The 20,105-nt window shown below is 39.4% G+C and overlaps 1 protein-coding gene across 1 annotated transcript in view; it reads left to right on the forward strand.

The window, feature by feature from the left end:
• The window catches only part of LOC124775430, a 78,489-nt gene extending 58,633 nt beyond the window's left edge, over positions 1 to 19,856 (forward strand). The window contains exon 3 of the mRNA XM_047250262.1: positions 18,751 to 19,856. Coding sequence (XP_047106218.1) covers positions 18,751 to 19,563 — 813 coding nt within the window. The 3' untranslated portion in view covers positions 19,564 to 19,856. The remainder of the gene's footprint in view (positions 1 to 18,750) is intronic.
• Positions 19,857 to 20,105: the final 249 nt, after the last annotated feature.

Consider the following 20,105-nt stretch of genomic DNA (forward strand, 5'->3'; position numbering starts at 1 on the left):
TGTTAGATGGACTAATACACTCCTGGAAATGGAAAAATGAACACATTGACACCGGTGTGTCAGACCCACCATACTTGCTCCGGACACTGCGAGAGGGCTGTACAAGCAATGATCACACGCACGGCACAGCGGACACACCAGGAACCGCGGTGTTGGCCGTCGAATGGCGCTAGCTGCGCAGCATTTGCGCACCGCCGCCGTCAGTGTCAGCCAGTTTGCCGTGGCATATGGAGCTCCATCGCAGTCTTTAACACTGGTAGCATGCCGCGACAGCGTGGACGTGAACCGTATGTGCAGTTGACGGACTTTGAGCGAGGGCGTATAGTGGGCATGCGGGAGGCCGGGTGGACGTACCGCCGAATTGCTCAACACGTGGGGCGTGAGGTCTCCACAGTACATCGATGTTGTCGCCAGTGGTCGGCGGAAGGTGGATGTGCCCGTCGACCTGGGACCGGACCGCAGCGACGCACGGATGCACGCCAAGACCGTAGGATCCTACGCAGTGCCGTAGGGGACCGCACCGCCACTTTCCAGCAAATTAGGGACACTGTTGCTCCTGGGGTATCGGCGTGGACCATTCGCAACCGTCTCCATGAAGCTGGGCTACGGTCCCGCACACCGTTAGGCCGTCTTCCGCTCACGCCCCAACATCGTGCAGCCCGCATCCAGTGGTGTCGCGACAGGAATGAATGGAGGGACGAATGGAGACGTGTCGTCTTCAGCGATGAGAGTCGCTTCTGCCTTGGTGCCAGTGATGGTCGTATGCGTGTTTGGCACCGTGCAGGTGAGCGCCACAATCAGGACTGCATACGACCGAGGCACACAGGCCAAAACCCGGCATCATGGTGTGGGGAGCGATCTCCTACACTGGCCGTACACCACTGGTGATCGTCGAGGGGACACTGAATAGTGCACGGTACATCCAAACCGTCATCGAACCCATCGTTCTACCATTCCTAGACCGGCAAGGGAACTTGCTGTTCCAACAGGACAATGCACGTCCGCATGTATCCCGTGCCACCCAACGTGCTCTAGAAGGTGTAAGTCAACTACCCTGGCCATCAAGATCTCCGGATCTGTCCCCCATTGAGCATGTTTGGGACTGGATGAAGCGTCGTCTCACGCGGTCTGCACGTCCAGCACGAACGCTGGTCCAACTGAGGCGCCAGGTGGAAATGGCATGGCAAGCCGTTCCACAGGACTACATCCAGCATCTCTACGATCGTCTCCATGGGAGAATAGCAGCCTGCATTGCTGCGAAAGGTGGATATACACTGTACTAGTGCCGACATTGTGCATGCTGTTGCCTGTGTCTATGTGCCTGTGGTTCTGTCAGTGTGATTATGTGATGTATCTGACCCCAGGAATGTGTCAATAAAGTTTCCCCTTCTTGGGACAATGAATTCACGGTGTTCTTATTTCAATTTCCAGGAGTGTATTTTCATTGCACAAACAAAAAATGAAAGAAGTGAGTCTTCCAACAATACAGTTAAAGAAAGAGACTACAAGCCCACCTCAAGGGCAGAAATAAAAGCCGAGCTCGGGGCTTTATTTTTGATTGCTGTGAAACGTGGAAAGTGGGCTGATTTTTTTCAAGTATTTCATGAGCGACGGAACAGGACTCGTGATTTTTTGCGCTAATTTTAGCAATCGTAGATTTCAGTTGTTCAGGTCTCTACAATTTGACGACATTACAACATACAAAGAGCGTTCTGTAACTGATAAGTTAGCTCTGATTTGAAATTTTCATTCCACATTTCTTGCCAATTGTCAAAAAGCCAACAGTGTTGGGGAACATGTGACGATTAGTGAAATGTTTGTGGCATTCTGTGGTCACTGCAATTTTATCCAGTACATGGCCAAAAAGACGGCCAAATATGGCCTCAAAGTTTATGCTAAGTGTGATTCACAAACTTTTTACACATCTAATATGATGATTTACTGTGGGATACAAAAGCCTGGCCGTACCTCACTTCCAACAGACCATTAGACATTTTCAAAAACCACTCATAAAAACTGATTGAAACATAACCACAGAGAATTGGTTCAGTAGTTATCCATTGGCTGAAAATCTGTTATCAGTCGGAATGACTGCCTTGGGAACTTCGAGAAAGAATGAGGCTGAAATCCCAGCTGAATTCATGACAGAAAATAAAAAAAACTTGCTCCCAGCAGTCATTTATATGGTTGCAATGAAATCTCAACTTTGGTCTTTTTTGCTACTAAAAAGAAAAAGTTTGTTCTGGTTTTACCAACTTTACATGACCGATACGAACTGGATGATGAAACTGGTAAGCTAATTCAAATTATGGAGTACATTACCACGAAAGGGGTTGTGGACACAGTTAACCTTATGTATTCAAGGACTTCAACTCTTAGAATAACTAAAAGATGGCTAATGACAATTATCTTCAGATATCTGGATATTGCCAGAATAAACTCCATGTGAATTTACCACATGAACAAGCCCTTGGAATCCTTAGTGAGGCAGAAATATTTTTCTAACCTGCCCATGGAACTAATGGATAAAAATTTAAGAGAACGAGCAAAAATCCTATCACTCCCTAAAGATATGAGCATTTTTCTTGGTGCCTACTGTGAAGTAGAAAGAAGAACAAATCAGCCTGAAGTGGCTCCAAACAACCCTTTTGCTACATTTATGTTTCAGGAAGAGGAGGAGAAGGGAAAAAATAAGAAAAAAAAAATTGTAACTCGACTAAGGTATAACTCTTGTAACAACAGTGTTTGTCAAAAACACTCAGTTCCTGCTTGTAATAATTGTCGTAATAATGTCAGTGACACAGATGAAGACATAATTTCGTTAAAAGTTTTCTTTTTTTCTTTTGTTGTTTGTAATTTTTAAATTTTCTCTTCCTTATCTACCTATTTTGCTCTAATCTACCTAATTTGTAGACTTTATTGTGGTAGGAAATTTTATAGTACTTATACACTTATATAGTGAAATACCACAGGTTTTGTGCATTTTGCTAAAGTTACAGTAAATTGTATTCTGTTGTTCAAGTTTTCTTTTTTTCTTTTATTTGTTGCGGTCTTAGTCCTGTTGACTGGTGTGATGCAGCTCTCCATGCTACTCTATCCTGTGCAAGCTTCTTCATCTCCCAGTACCTACTGCAACCTACATCCTTCCGAATCTGCTTATTGTATTCATCTCTTGGTCTCCCTCTACAATTTTTGCCCTCCACGCTGCCCTCCAATACTAAATTGGTGATCCCTTGATGCCTCAGAACATGTTCTACCAACTGATCCCTTCTTCTAGTCAAGTTGTGCACAAACTCCTCTTCTCCCCAATCCTATTCAATACTTCCTCATTAGTTACGTGATCTACCCATCTAATCTTCAGCATTGTTCTGTAGTACCACATTTCGAAAGCTTCTATTCTCTTCTTGTCCAAACTATTTATCGCCCATGTTTCACTTCCATACATGGCTACACTCCCTACAAATACTTTCAGAAACGACTTCCTGACACTTAAATCTATACTCGATGTTAACAAATTTCTCTTCTTCAGAAACGCTTTCCTTGCCATTGCCAGTCTACATTTTATATCCTCTCTACTTCAACCATCATCAGTTAATTTTGCTCCCCAAATAGCAAAACTCCTTTACTACTCTTAAGTGTCTCATTTCCTAATCTAATTTCCTCAGCATCACCCGACTTAATTCGACTACATTCCATTATCCTTGTTTTGCTTTTGTTGATGTTCATCTTATATACTCCCTTCAAGACACTATCCATTCTGTTCAACTTTAAGGTGCATTATTTTATGTGTCAGTGTGTTTTTAAAATGAAAATATTAATTTAGGTAATTTTACACCAACAATCCAGCAAAGATGAAAAAATGGCGATACAGTAAATAACCGTCATACGTCCGCTCACACTGAGGTAGGGTGCGCGCCTTGATGAAGGTTAATGCTATTTGTGCATATGGCAGCTACATGTTACCTAATAAATTATAAATAATGCAGCTTCCTTGAAATAGCTGCTGCTTCTTTAGTTATGATAAAATGCTGCTGTTCATCTCCTGTTTGGTAGCATAATATTCACTTGATTACAGTGGAAGTGAAATTTATCAAAGAAAATAGTTACCTACATTTTTAAATACAGAGCTTTGTTTGCAATACATGACTAATTGTTATGCAGTTTTTTATTATTTCTGCTTGCCTTGTAATTAAGAGGAATGTGCAATCCTTGAATCTAGATGTTCATATATATGGTAGGAGAAGTTGTTACTGAGATACGTTTCTTGCAATTGGTTGGGGTTCCCAGCTTCTTGTTTTATGTTAGATGAGAGCTTGTTGAACACCTGTGAACCAGTGTAAGTAACTCCATGCTGAACTGTGGAAAACATGCAAGATTAATTTTGTGTGTTGTATTGTGAATGTACAGTTAAGGGAATAGTGTAGAAATCCCAAGTTAATAAAAGTGAACTCTGCAAAATGTGTGGATGTGAGGTTATTTGCTTCACACATTACCCTTGTGGCACCTGTCATGTCATATTCCCCCCCCTCCCCAATTCTGAATTTCATGCCTATGATGCATTCTGTCAATACATTCAATGTCGGAACACTTTAGTTTAGTTTTCTAAGTAGAATATTGTGATTCACACAGAGGCTTTGGAAATGTCGTAGAATACACCAATAGTAGTTCTGTATCAGTTTCCCTATGAAGAATTTAGTATTAAAGAAGAGAGACAGTAAAACACATTCTGCACAGGTAAACACATCAGTATTCTGTCATCTATCATTTTTCCAAAAGCTTTTGAAATGAATGGAAAAAGTGAAATGAGTCTGTAATTAGATGTGATTTGCTTATGCCCAGTATTGCAGATGGGAGCTACTACAGCAAGTTTGAATCTGCCCAGAAATATGCCTTGAGTCATGCTCATGAAAACTTTACTGCTTGTTGTATCAATCCAGCATAAGATATCAATATTGTGTAAGAAACATCACCATAGCTAGCTGATTAATTACTTCTTAGTGACTTGAATGTCAGTTAGTGGTGCACACAAAGTCTATACAAATGTCTTTTTGGGTTTTATCAGTGGATGTAATTTTTGCTGCCACTGTCAGGAAGTATTCATTGGATTTGATGAACAATTTTTGGAGGTCAAAAAGTTCCCTCTTGGAGGTGTTGCTGCAACATAGTGTGACTCCAATGAAGGTATTTAAGTGCTGACATGTTGGCAAGGGATTAGTGTGGCATTCATGTCTTTCTGATACGTGTGCGGTGAATGTGGAAATGTGAACTAAGGCAGTGTTATTAGCTCAGGACCGATGTGCTGTTATTCTTTTCTTGACTGCTGAAGGACAAAAACCGGTAGACATCCACTGCAGAATGAAGAATGTGTATGGGGCAGTACGTCTGTTGAAAACCATCATTGTGGAACGCAGTGCAACAAGGGCTGATGCTGCTTTATAATAACGCATGTATCAAATGTGACACAGAAGTTACGTCAACTCTAAGGAGAGGCGCTCAGGCACCCGAGCACCTGCTCTTCGTCCTGATTTCTCCCCATGCGATTATCACACTTTTGGTCCCTTGGAAAAGGCCTTGAATGGTCGACAGTTTACATGTGATGGAGATGTGCAGTTGGCAGCTACAGACCACTTCACGCAGCAGTACATGGTGTTTTACCAAATGGTATCCTCAGCCGGTGCATCAGTGGGATGATTGGCTCATTGCTCATGGTGATTTTGACTGATTGGCATACCGATTCTGGACTGAATGGCATTTCAATGGAAACTTTTGATCTCTCCGTATATAGTGGTATTTCAAATTGTTGTGACCTTGTTCTTAGTGTTTTTATTTTTTTGTGTTGTTACATGTATTTTGATTTTTTAGTAACACAGTGAAGGATTATATGATACTGGTGACAATGGAGTTTCGCCTTTTGACTACAGCTTGTGTTTTGAATTACATAGAAAGCTCTCTTCCTAGCACAAAGTACTCTAATCTCAGGAATTATCCATCCCATATGAATGCTTCAGTTCAGTAGTGCTATTGTTTGCTATAGGGAAAAACAAGACTAAAAGTGCTGCAGAAATTTGTTTATGAAAGGGTTAAATTTTCTATCTACGCTGTTTGCTGTATATCTTTTTTCCCATTGTTGTTTCTCTAGTTTCATTCTAAGTACTGTGCTTTAGTTATTGTCAGTAAATGTCATTGTTAACATTTGAACATCATAATAAAATAAACTATTGAATATTGGTTTTACATGTAAATTACTGATGGTTGTTTGGTCTAGGTTTGAGGAAGAGTAGGATATAAACCCATGTGTAGGATTATATTGTAAATGATGTCTAGGATTTACAGGAAGGAGAGGAGGCATTCTTTCAGCTGTTGTAGATTATGCAATTGTTTGTGATGGATCATTAAAATATTTGTCTTTGGTTATATGAACCTGACATTTTGTAAGTAAAAGTGAGAAAATTTTTGTGATATGTTAATTGCTGGCTATCTGCATGACTTATTAATATTATAAGTTGTATTATAAAATAGATGACCAAATCACAGGCTTACACTTCATATCCCTATGTCTAAGAAGTGACCAACATTTTGGGACAGAGACATCACAGTCTGCACCACGTAATCCGTGGCATGTCAGAGAACCAGGTACTGAAACTGTTTATTTAACAAGCTGGTTACATTATGTTTGCAGTATGTTAAAGATGCCAGTGTTTACATTATATGGTGTGGAGAACCAACTTCACGGCATGGTGTAAAGATTGCGGCATACACCATCGTAATATAAGAGACGTAGAAGATCAACTTTTCGAGATCATTAAATATGTGATACATCTCTGGTATAAAAATGAATAGTTATATACAGTGCTAAGGGTTGCAACCACCTTAGACAAGGGGATATTTGATATATGTGATCCATAATATATGATGTGGATATGGGTGCATATGATGTTCTTATAGCATTACAATAATTTACAGTAATGATTGGTATCATGATAGTGATTATTCAGATGTTTATTAGAAAATGTAAGAATGTCATTTAATAGTCTTACGTATTAACTAATTCCCTTCTTCTCCACCCACTGCTTCAACTTCCCTTCAACCTGCTATATCCTTCCTGTATCTCTTGTGGATTTCCATCTCCCCTCCCCTCCCTTCTCCTCCTTCTCCCCCCCCCTCTTCTCCCTCCCCCACACCCACTTTGTCTCCTTTATTGTTTTATACAATTCATTTATGGGCGTTATTTAGCATCCATAGAAAGACTCTTGTGCTGTTTCCCTGTATAACTTGTCATACAGTTCCACATAAAATATAATAAGAATATTGTTTTGTCCCCCCCCCCCCCCCCTGCCCTTCTTTCTCTATTCTCTCATTGAATGCTTGGTTTATTTATAAGAATTTTTAAAGTTTTTGTGTTAATGGGGTTGTAACCTTTCAAGATGTTTATAACCATTTATTTAATATTATGAACCATGTGTCAATGTTTATAGCTATTTAATTTTAAAATGGACCATGTACCAAATGTTTGACAATCTCAGGTGGTTGAATTTCCATGTGTTTTAAATTATGATGGTGTATGATGTGATCTGTACATGGACACAGTGAAGTTTGTTCTCCATGCCATATAATATAAACACCACAGCATCTTGTACCTTTTACAAAGGTGATGTAACCAGCTTGTTAAATAGTTCCACTCCTTGGTTCCCTGACATACCATAGATTACATATTGCAGACCAGACATTTTTCGACATTTAATTAAGAAAACAAATTATGTAATCTATACATAAATTATATTTTTGCCCTGTTCTTCTGCTATTTGTAGTTCTATAGTGTATTCACTTACTCCTTTTGTAATGCTTGGGGAAAATGGTTCAAGGCTTAAATGTAAATCATGTAAAAAAACTTATCATATTGCCAGATGAAAATAAAAGAAATAAAAACTTTGAGGTTTGCCGACGACATTGTAATTCTGTCAGAGACAGCAAAGGACCTGGAAGAGCAGCTGAACGGAATGGACAGTGTCTTGAAAGGAGGATGTAAGATGAACATGAACAAAAGCAAAACGAGGATGATGGAATGTAGTCGAATTAAATAAGGTGATACTGAGGGTGTTAGATCAGGAAATGAGACACTAGTAGTAAATGAGTTTTGCTATTTGGGAGCAAAACAACTGATGATGGTTGAAGCAGAGAGGATGTAAAATGGAGACTGGCTATGGCAAGGAAAGTACTTCTGAAGAAGAGAAATTTGTTAACATTGAGTATAGATATAAGTGTGAGGAAGTCTTTCCTGAAAGTATTTGTATGGAGTGTAGCCATGTATGGGAGTGAAACATGGATGATAAACAGTTTAGACAAGAAGAGATAGAAGCTTTCGAAATGTGGTGCTACAGAAGAATGCTGAAGATTAGATTGGGCAGATCACATAGCTAATGAGCAGGTACTGAATAGAATTGGGGACAAGAGGAATTTGTGGCACAACTTGACTAGAAGAAGGGATCAGTTGGTAGGACACCTTCTGAGGTGTCAAGGGATCACCAATTTCGTACTTGAGGTAAGTATGGAGGGTAAAAATCATAGGGAAGACCAAGAGATGAATACGCTAAGCAGATTCAGAAGGATGTAGGTAGCAATAGTTACTCGGAGATGAAGAGGCTTGCACAGGATAGAGAAGCATGGAGAGCTGCATCAAACCAGTTTCTGGACTGAGGACCACACAAAGACGACATTGTTAAATGGTGGTTATATCTTTCTGTAAGATTATCTCCAGTAGTACTTGGAGTTTCCTCTCCAGTAGGTACTGATTGCCCTTCTGCTTTCTTGTAATTTTAGTTTTATCAAGTGATTTGTTTTCCTTTTGATGAGGTTAATGACTTTTATAACCAACATTAATAAGAGAATATCCTCACTGTAATGAGCTGTCATTCTATGTATATAATCTTTGCCCTGTTGGCGTTGATAAAATATGAGCTTAAAGCAAAACTCAAGGACTATGAACACTAGACTTATTTGAAGAATATTTGGCAATAAGACCTGGCTACTTGTCTGCATAGTGAAGGGTTTACCTTGTGTGTGTGTGTGTGTGTGTGTGTGTGTGTGTGTGTGTGTGTGTGTGTGTATTTTTGTCTTTTACTTTTGCCTTTTTGTTTTGGACTGGAATTAGAGTAGATTAGATTAATACTAGTTCCATGGATCATGAATACAATATTTCGTAATGATGTGGAACGAGTCAAATTTTTCAATACATGACATAATTAAGTTAATTTAACAACATAATTAAGTTAATTTAACAACTTTTTTATTTTTGGTTTTTTTATAATTTTTTTTCTCTTTTTTTTTTTCTTAATTTATATCTAAAAATTCATCTATGGAGTAGAAGGCATTGTCATTCAGAAATTCTTTTAATTTCTTCTTAAATACTTGTTGGTTATCTGTCAGACTTTTGATACTATTTGGTAAGTGACCAAAGACTTTAGTGGCAGTATAATTCACCCCTTTCTGTGCCAAAGTTAGATTTAATCTTGCATAGTGAAGATCATCCTTTCTCCTAGTATTGTAGTTATGCACACTGCTATTACTTTTGAATTGGGTTTGGTTGTTAATAACAAATTTCATAAGAGAGTATATATACTGAGAAGCTACTGTGAATATCCCTAGATCCTTAAATAAATGTCTGCAGGGTGGACTCCAGCTATTATTCTGATTACACGCTTTTGTGCAATAAATACTTTATTCCTCAGTGATGAATTACCCCAAAAATGATCCCATATGCAAGCAATGAGTGAAAATAGGCATAGTAAGCTAATTTACTAAGATGTTTATCACCAAAATTTGCAGTGACCCTTATTGCATAAGTAGCTGAACTCAAAAGTTTCAGCAGATCATCAATGTGTTTCCTCCAATTTAATCTCTCATCAGTTGACACACCTAAAAATTTTAAATATTCTACCTTAGCTATATGCTTCTGATTAAGGTCTATATTTATTAATGGCGTCATACCATTTACTGTACGGAACTGTATGTACTGTGTCTTATCAAAATTCAGTGAGAGTCCGTTTACAAGGAACCACTTAGTAATTTTCTGAAAGACATTATTGACAATTTCATAAGTTAATTCTTGTTTGTCAGGTGTGATTACTATACTTGTATCATCAGCAAAGAGAAGTAACTTTGCCTCTTCATGAATATAGAATGGCAAGTCATCAATATATATTAAGAACAACAAAGGACCCAAGACCGACTCTGGTGTAACCCCATTCTTGATAGTTCCCCAGTTTGAGGAATGTGCTGATCTTTGCATATTATGAGAACTACTTATTTCAACTTTCTGCACTCTTCCAGTTAGGTACGAATTAAACCATTTGTGCACTGTCCCACTCATGCCACAATACTTGAGCTTGTCTAGCAGAATTTCATGATTTACACAGTCAAAAGCCTTTGAGAGATCACAAAAAATCCCAATGGGTGGTGTTCGGTTATTTAGATCATTCAAAATTTGATTGGTGAAAGCATATATGGTATTTTCAGACGAATGGGTAGCTCTGAGGGATGACGTAGTGAAGGCAGCAGAGGATCAAGTAGGTAAAAAGACGAGGGCTAGTAGAAATCCTTGGGTAACAGAAGAAATACTGAATTTAATTGATGAAAGGAGAAAATATAAAAATGCAGTAAATGAAGCAGGCAAAAAGGAATACAAACTTCTCAAAAATGAGATCGACAGGAAGTGCAAAATGGCTAAGCAGGCATGGCTAGAGGACAAATGTAAGCATGTAGAGGCTTGTCTCGCTAGGGGTAAGATAGATACAGCCTACAGGAAAATTAAGCAGACCTTTGGAGAAAAGAGAACCACTTGTATGAATATCAAGAGCTCAGATGGAAACCCAGTTCTAAGCAAAGAGGGGAAAACAGAAAGGTGGAAGGAGTATATAGAGGGTCTATACAAGGGCAATGTACTTGAGGACAATATTATGGAAATGGAAGAGGATGTAGATGAAGATGAAATGGGAGATATGATACTGCGTGAAGTGTTTGACAGAGCACTGAAAGACCTGAGTGAAACAAGGCCGCAGGAGTAGACAACATTCCATTAGGACTACTGACGGCCTTGGAGAGCCAGTCCTGACAGAACTCTACCATCTGGTGAGCAAGATGTACGAGACAGGCGAAATACCCTCAGACTTCAAGAAGAATATAATAATTCCAATCCCAAAGAAAGCAGGTGTTGACAGATGTGAAAATTACCGAACTATCAGTTTAATAAGTCACAGCTGCAAAATACTAACGCTAATTAATTACAGACGTATGGAAAAACTGGTAGAAGCCGACCTCGGGAAAGATCAGTTTGGATTCCGTAGAAATGTTGGAACACGTGAGGCAATACTGACCTTACGACTTATCGTAGAAGAAAGATTAAGGAAAGGCAAACCTACATTTCTAGCATTTGTAGACCTAGAGAAAGCTTTTGACAATGTTGACTGGCATACTCTCTTTCAAATTCTAAAGGTGGCAGGGGTAAAATACAGGGAGCGAAAGGCTATTTACAATTTGTACAGAAACCTGATGGCAGTTATAAAGAGTCGAGGGTCATGAAAGGGAAGCAGTGGTTGGGAAGGGAGTGAGACAGGGTTGCAGCCTCTCCCCGATGTTATTCAATCTGTATATTAAGCGAGCAGTAAAGGAAACAAAAGAAAAATTCGGAGTAGGTATTAAAATCCAGGGAGAAGAAATAAAAACTTTGAGGTTCGCCAATGACGTTGTAATTCTGTCAGAGACAGCAAAGGACTTGGAAGAGCAGTTGAACGGAATGGACAGTGTCTTGAAAGGACGATATAAGATGAACATCAACAAAAGCAAAATAAGGATAATGGAATGTAGTCGAATTAAGTCGGGTGATGCTGAGGGAATTAGATTAGGAAATGAGACACTTTAAGTAGTAAAGGATTTTGCTATTTGGGGAGCAAAATAACTGATGATGGTCAAAGTAGAGAGGATATAAAATGTAGACTGGCAATGGCAAGGAAAGCGTTTCTGAAGAAGAGAAATTTGTTAACATCGAGTATAGATTTAAGTGTCAGGAAGTCATTTCTGAAAGTATTTGTAGGGAGTGTAGCCATGTATGGAAGTGAAACATGGACAATAAATAGTTTGGACAATAAGAGAATAGAAGCTTTCGAAATGTGGTGCTACAGAAGAATGTTTTAGGTTAGGTGGGTAGATCACGTAACTAATGAGGAGGTATTGAATAGGATTGGGGAGAAGAGAAGTTTGTGGCACAACTTGACTAGAAGAAGGGATCGGTTGGTAAGACATGTCCTGAGGCATCAAGGAATCACAAATTTAGCATTGGAGGGCAGCGTGGAGGGTAAAAATCGGAGAGGGAGACCAAGAGATGAATACACTAAGCAGATTCAGAAGGCTGTAGGTTGCAGTAGGTACTGGGAGATGAAGGAGCTTGCACAGGATAGATTAGCATGGTGAGCTGCATCAAACCAGTCTCAGGACTGAAGACCACAACAACAACATGTGAAGCAGCTCTTGAATACATTACTTTCTCAAAAATTTTGGATAAAGCTGTTAGAAGGGAGATTGGACGGTAATTGTTGACATCAGATCTATCCCCTTTTTTATGCAAAGGTATAACAATAGCATATTTCAGTCTATCAGGGAAAATGCCATGTTCCAGAGAGCTATTACACAGGTGGCTGGGAATCTTACTTATCTGTTGAGAACAAGCTTTAGTATTTTGCTGGAAATGCCATCAATTCCATGTGATTTTTTGCTTTTAAGCAAGTTTAATATTTTCCTAATTTCAGAGGGAGAAGTGGGTGAGATTTCAATTGTATCAAATTGCATAGGTATGACCTCTTCCATTAACAGCCTAGCATCTTCTAATGAACACCTGGATCCTACTATATCCACAACATTTAGAAAATGATTGTTAAAAATATTTTCAACTTCTGACTTTTTGTTCGTAAAGTTTTCATTCAATTTGATGGTAATACTGTCTTCCTGTGTTCTTGGTTGACCTGTTTCCCTTTTAATAATATTCCAAATTGTTTTAATTTTATTATCAGAGTTGCTGATTTCAGACATGATACACATACTTCTGGATTTTTTACTAACTTTTCTTAATATAGCACAGTAGTTTTTATGTTTGATAGTTTCTTGGTCACTACTCTTTCTTGCTGTCAGATACATTTCCCTTTTCCGGTTACAAGATATTTTTATACCCTTAGTAAGCCATGGTTTGTTACATGGTTTCTTACGAGTGTATTTAACTATTTTCTTGGGGAAGCAGTTTTCAAATGCATTTACAAAAGTGTCATGAAATAAATTATATTTTAAATTGGTGTCAGGTTCATGGTACACCTCATCCCAGTCTAACTGCTGTAGGCTTTCCCTGAAATTTGCAATTGTTAAATCGTTGACTGAACGTACTACTTTGGAGGACTGTTTAGTACTGCTGAATGGAGCTATGTCATATTTTGTAACTAGCTCTGCACCATGATCAGAAAGACCATTCTCAACAGGCTGAGCATTTACCTGGTTAAACTTATCTTGGTCTATAAAGAAGTTATCTATTAGCGAGCTGCTATCCTTTACCACCCGAGTAGGAAAATCAGTAGCAGGTGTCAAATTGAAAGAACGAAGTAATACTTCAAGGTCATTTTTCCTATTACCCTCTTTCAGAGAATCTACATTGAAGTCCCCACAAATAATAATTTGCTTCCCCCTATCTGACAGATAGCACAACAAGGAGTCCAAATTTTTCAGAGATAGATGAAAATTTCCCAATGTGGACCTATATACAGTTACATATCTAAAAACAAAGATGATGTGACTTACCAAATGAAAGTGCTGGCAGGTCAACAGACACACAAACAAACATACACACAAAATTCAAGCTTTCGCAACAAACTGTTGCCTCATCAGGAAAGAGGGAAGGAGAGGGAAAGACGAAAGGATGTGGGTTTTAAGGGAGAGGGTAAGGAGTCATTCCAATCCCGGGAGCGGAAAGGCTTACCTTAGGGGGGAAAAAAGGACGGGTATACACTCGCGCGCACACACACACACACACACACACACACACACACACACACACACACATATCCATCCACACATGTACAGACACAAGCAGGACTGTACATGTGTGGACGGACACGCGTGCGTGCGCGAGCGCACACCTGTCCCTCCCTCCCCCCAAGGCAAGCCCCCCCGCTCCCGGGACAGGAACGACTCCCCACCCTCCCCCCCAAAACCCACATCCCCCCGTCCCCCCTCCCCCCCCTCCCCACCGACGATGCAACAGTCCGCCGCGAAAGCCCGAATCCCGTGTGCATGCTTGTGTGTCCATCGACCCGCCAGCGCCCCCGCCCGGCAAGCCACATCATCCCTGTTTCCAGACACATTCCTCCCACGTGGAATGCTTCCCTCTATTATATTACACACACACACATACACACACACACATATATATATATATATATATATATATATATATATAGTTACAATAGAGGGAAACACTCCACGTAGGAAAAACACATTCAAAAACAAAGATGATGCGACCCACCAAATGAAAGTGCCGGCAGGTCGACAGACACACAAACACACACACAAAATGCAAGCCCTCGCAACAAACCGCCACCCCACCAGGAAAGAAGGAAGGAGAGGGAAAGACGAAAGGATGCGGGCTCCAAGGGAGAGGGCAAGGAGCCACCCCAATCCCGGGAGCGGAAAGACCCACCCTAGGGGGAAAAAAGGACGGGCACACACCCGCGCACACACACACACACATCCATCCACACATATACAGACACAAGCAGACATATTTAAAGACAAAGAGTTTGGGCAGAGATGTCAGTCGAGGCAGAAGTGCAGGGGCAAAGATGTTGTTGAATGTCAGGTGAGGTATGAGTGGCGGCAACTTGAAATTAGCGGAGATTGAGGCCTGTTGGATAACGGGAAGAGAGGATATATTGAAGAGCAAGTTCCCATCTCCGGAGTTCGGATAGGTTGGTGTTAGTGGGAAGTATCCAGATAACCCGGACGGTGTAACACTGTGCCAAGATGTGCTGGCCGTGCACCAAGGCATGTTTAGCCACAGGGTGATCCTCATTACCAACAAACACTCTCTGCCTGTGTCCATTCATGCGAATGGACAGTTTGTTGCTGGTCATTCCCACATAGAATGCGTCACAGTGTAGGCAGGTCAGTTGGTAGATCACGTGGGTGCTTTCACACGTGGCTCTGCCAGCAGGGATACGACTTCCTCAAATCCTGCCCTGAAATGAGATCCATCCTTCATGAAATCCTCCCCACTCCACCAAGAGTGTCTTTCCACCGTCCACCTAACCTTCGTAACCTCTTAGTTCATCCCTACGAAATCCCCAAACCACCTTCCCTACCCTCTGGCTCCTACCCTTGTAACCGACCCCGGTGTAAAACCTGTCCCATGCACCCTCCCACCACCACCTACTCCAGTCCTGTAACCCGGAGGGTGTACACGATCAAAGGCGCTTTCGTTTGGTGGGTCTTTGTTTTTGGATGTGTTTTTCCTATGTGGAGTGTTTCCCTCTATTGTAACTATATATATATATATATATATATATATATATATATATATATATATATATATATATATATATATATATATATAAAAACAAAGATGAGGTGACTTACCGAACAAAAGCGCTGGCAGGTCGATAGACACACAAACAAACACAAACATACACACAAAATTCAAGCTTTCGCACCAAACTGTTGCATCATCAGGAACTTTCCTGATGAGGCAACAGTTTGTTGCGAAAGCTTGAATTTTGTGTGTATGTTTGTGTTTGTTTGTGTGTCTATCGACCTGCCAGCGCTTTTGTTCGGTAAGTCACCTCATCTTTGTTTTTATATATAATTTTTCCCACGTGGAATGTTTCCTTCCATTATATATATGTGTGTGTGTGTGTGTGTGTGTGTGTGTGTGTGTGTGTGTGTGTGTGTGTAATATAATAGAGGTAAGCATTCCACGTTGGAGGAATGTGTCTGGAAACAGGAATGATGTGGCTTGCCGGGCGGGGGCGCTGGCGGGTCGAGCTTGAATTTTGTGTGTATGTTTGTGTTTGTTTGTGTGTCTGTTGACCTGCCAGCACTTTCATTTGGTAAGTCACATCATCTTTGTTTTTAGATATATTTTTCCTACGTGGAATGTTTCCCTCTACTATAACTATATACAGTTACAATTATAAAAGTTCCTTTATTTAATTTAAGCTCACAGGCACATGCTTCTATATGTTTCTCTACACAAAACTTTTTTGTTTCTATACTTTTTGCACAATGATAACTTTTGACATATATGGCAACTCCTCCTTTCTCCGCATTTTCTCTAATTACATGTGCAGAGAGCTTATATCGACTTACATTTACCTTATCCATATCAGTAACAATGTGATGCTCAGACAGGCATAGTATATCTATTTCATTCTCAGCTTCTAAATCTTCTGAACAAACCGGAAGCTCATCTATTTAATTCTTTAAACTCCCAATATTTTGATGAAATATACTTACATTATTTTTAATTATACTTTTATGAGAACCTTTCCTTATTCTAACATTTGCAGTACTCTCCTGTCTGAGTTTCTCATAGTGCTTAGGCCTAGTTCCTATACCAGTGGTCACATGGTGTGCAGAGAGGCAGATTATGTCAACTGGGTTGGGTGACTTTAATTCATCAATGCAATTACCTAGGACTGAGATACAACTTGGTGGAGATAAAATTTCTGGTGATTGGTGAAAATTTATAATTGACAGCTGTGATTGGTGATCCAATGTGCTAGAATTGTGCTGTTTAATTTCTTTCCTAAACTGAAGATTTGTTTCAATCCTGACCTCTTGTAGAATTTGACATCTTACTGTCTTACCTATCCTAAAAAAGGTGCTGCTCCAACACCTGTAACCACTGGTATTTTACCATTCATGGTAGTGCCTGCCCCCCTTAAATTTCCTGCTATTACCCCTGCCAGTTTACCCTTCCCTTTCCTGTTGAGATGTAGGCCGTGCCTGGTATAGTCCCACCTACTGAGAGAATCAACAGGAACCACACCAATATGAGCCCCCGCACCCGACCCAAGCAGCCGTTCCAAATCCAAATTAACTCTCCCAATAGAAGAGTTCAAATGAGGCCGGTCATGGCGTCTCACGACAGATATAAATTCAACATTGGTGTGTCTCGATGCCGACGCAATCTTTACCAGGTCACACTCTATACTGTACCTAGGATCTCTGTCGATACTGTTCCCTGGCCCTCCCACAATAACCACGGTGTCTTCCCTGGTAAAATCTTTACAGAGTGAACCTAAATCCTCTGTCACCTGATCCAGACTAGCACTTGGTTTGAAAAAAATTGTGACCTGGTATTCTGATCCTAATTCCTCTTGCAGAAGTTGGCCTACACCTCTGGCATGAGAACTGCCCAACAACAAAACTTTCTTCCTTTTCGATGACTTTCCTACATTCTTTTTCAAGAATGATGTTTCCCTTTTATTCCCAACCATTATGGATTCACTTACAGCATGGTGTCCAGTATTAGTATAATAGCACACTGCCAGTTAATTTTCTCAGTTACTTTTTCCCACCTGGCTTTGTGTTAGATTTGGATTTTTTGGTTTGGGAGCATTTATTAATGTTAAAATTTCTTTCTCCAAAATACGAAAATATTCTTTTCCTATGTGCATTGTCGAATTTCTTTCTGAAACATTCACATGTCTTTGTTATAGTATCGAAATGCCCATCATTTTTTTTTACATTTGAGCTCTCAGATCAATCTAACACAGAGTAGGAAAACTTAGTTCTTTCAACAGGTTGGTCCTAACTATCTAACAGTAAATTATCAGGATCTTTGTATCATCACCTTATTCTTTAATGCAGCTTACATAGTTTGAAACTAACTTCTATTTTATCTGAGCTATTTTCATTGTGAATGTAGATGCCATGTGTCACATTTATGTTGTATGGGCATATTGTTGTAACAATGTCAGACTCATTTTTGTAAGATTATTACACAAGGTAATATTATGGTCTTCAAGACAAATTTCTGTTTGCTGCAAAACAAATATATATTAATGTTCAGCAACACACAAATTTTTATTTTTGACATGTATGTTAATTTAAATATTTTTTTCTGTGCTTGATAAACGTCAGGAAGTCTAGTTATAGCCATATGGAAAACCTTATGCTACAACACACACTACCACCAAAATCAGTTTGAACTGTGCACAGCATTCTCAGTTTGGCATATCAGTCAGTTGTGTGTCTTAAAGGCTTCCTTTACTTGTGTGCCATGCAAAATGTCTCATCAGATGTTCTCTTGACTTTTCATCAAGAGTTGTGGCACCAGCCTGACAAGAGAACCATCTCACTTCAATGTGGATGTAACCATCTCAGTGCTACATACATATATTTATTTGGAGGAGGAGGAGGAGGAGGAGGAGGAGGAGGAGGAGGTGGTGGTTTTATTATGCAGCATGCAGCAATATCCGTCGTATACCTCGTAGTTCAGATTTAGAGAGAATTTTTCAAATTTTGTTTGTCTGACATATAGCATCTTAATTTTATTCTTAATTTTGTCTTTGATATTTCAATATTAGTCTGTTAACTGCTTAGATGATTTAATGGACTTTTGTGAGTTGTTTTAAAATTTTAATTTTCTCAAAATGTTCTTGTCGTTATCTGTGACAAGTGCTCAATCAGTTTATATGTGGACAACATTTTGTGTTTCAGATGAAAGAACTAGGTAAACACAGACAGATAGAGTCTGGAAATATGGTGGAACAGTCATTACAGATCAAAGAAAATGTTTCAGACGATGCCTGCTCTACAGATGACATTTTGAAAAATGCAATTGGCAGCAAATCTGAAAAACATAAAGATTTATTTTCCACGCAGTCCACTGTGCCAAAAACTGAAAATACGGTTGATGCACATAGCAACAAAACATACGCTTCTACATTGAAGAAGCAAGATAATATACTTCCCTGCAGAAGAAAAGATTCTGAAACTTCACACGACAGTAATAATGCAAGTGTTCTAGATTCAGATGTAAGGGGAATAATGGAAATGTCTTTGTATGAAATATTGTGCACATACCAAGTTGCTGGTTCGTCAGAGTTTGCATCACTTGTTTTGGAAGATGTGGAGAATATGGTGCAAGAACAACTTTTCAAGAAATTTTTACCAGCTGCAGTCTTTAATGCAATAAAGCACTTTACAGTTGACACAAGTGAAACTTATAAGCATGTAAAGACAAACCAAATACAAGCATTGGCCACCGAGGTAGCAGATAAGTGGAAGAGGAGGCTACAAGTATTATTAGAAAACCATTTTCATTTCTCAGATGATGAATTGGATGGAGAAAAGGATGTAGAACTTGCATCAGATTGCACGTCCAGCAGTGGTGAAATGCGTGTGAGAACTAATGACGCCGTCCAGAACATCCCAGTAGTAACAGAAAGTGGTACACAAACAACCTCCACTGGTCAAGTCATATATCTAAACATTTATGCAGATGCTAATGATGAAGTTAATCATAGTTAGCATTTATGATAACACTCTGTAACTGTCAGTGTATGGTCCTGACAGTAATTGTAATTCATGTGAGCGATACATGTGGACTTCATTTAGCACGAAAATATGAGTTTGTGGCAGGAAGAAATTTTTAATCAGTCTATCTTCACTGCAATATTGTATGTAATTTTTTGTATAAAGAGAAAACTGTAAATTTTCATATATGAAGAATTCAGATGCATGTCTCATTTTGTATTTTATTTTTTTATCACTGCACAGTTGTATGTATGTAAATTTTAGTAAAAAAAATTTTCACATTTGAAGAATTCAGATACACCCCTGATTTTCTTTATTTTTTGAACTTTTCAGAATGTAGCTTGTCATGCTCTGATAACATATTTCCATATGAATCATTGCTTCTTGTTTAAGCATTTCAGAATTTATATGTTGTGCCATGAAAAAATCAAATTGAGAAATTAGTTTTACCTAACACACCAAATGGCTTTGCCAGACTGTCTGCAGAAATTTTGGAAATGTACAAGACATGTTACAAAATATATGGTTTTTCTGCT

The sequence above is a fragment of the Schistocerca piceifrons genome, chromosome 2 (assembly GCF_021461385.2).
Source record: "Schistocerca piceifrons isolate TAMUIC-IGC-003096 chromosome 2, iqSchPice1.1, whole genome shotgun sequence".
Classification (NCBI taxonomy): Eukaryota; Metazoa; Arthropoda; class Insecta; order Orthoptera; family Acrididae; genus Schistocerca; species Schistocerca piceifrons.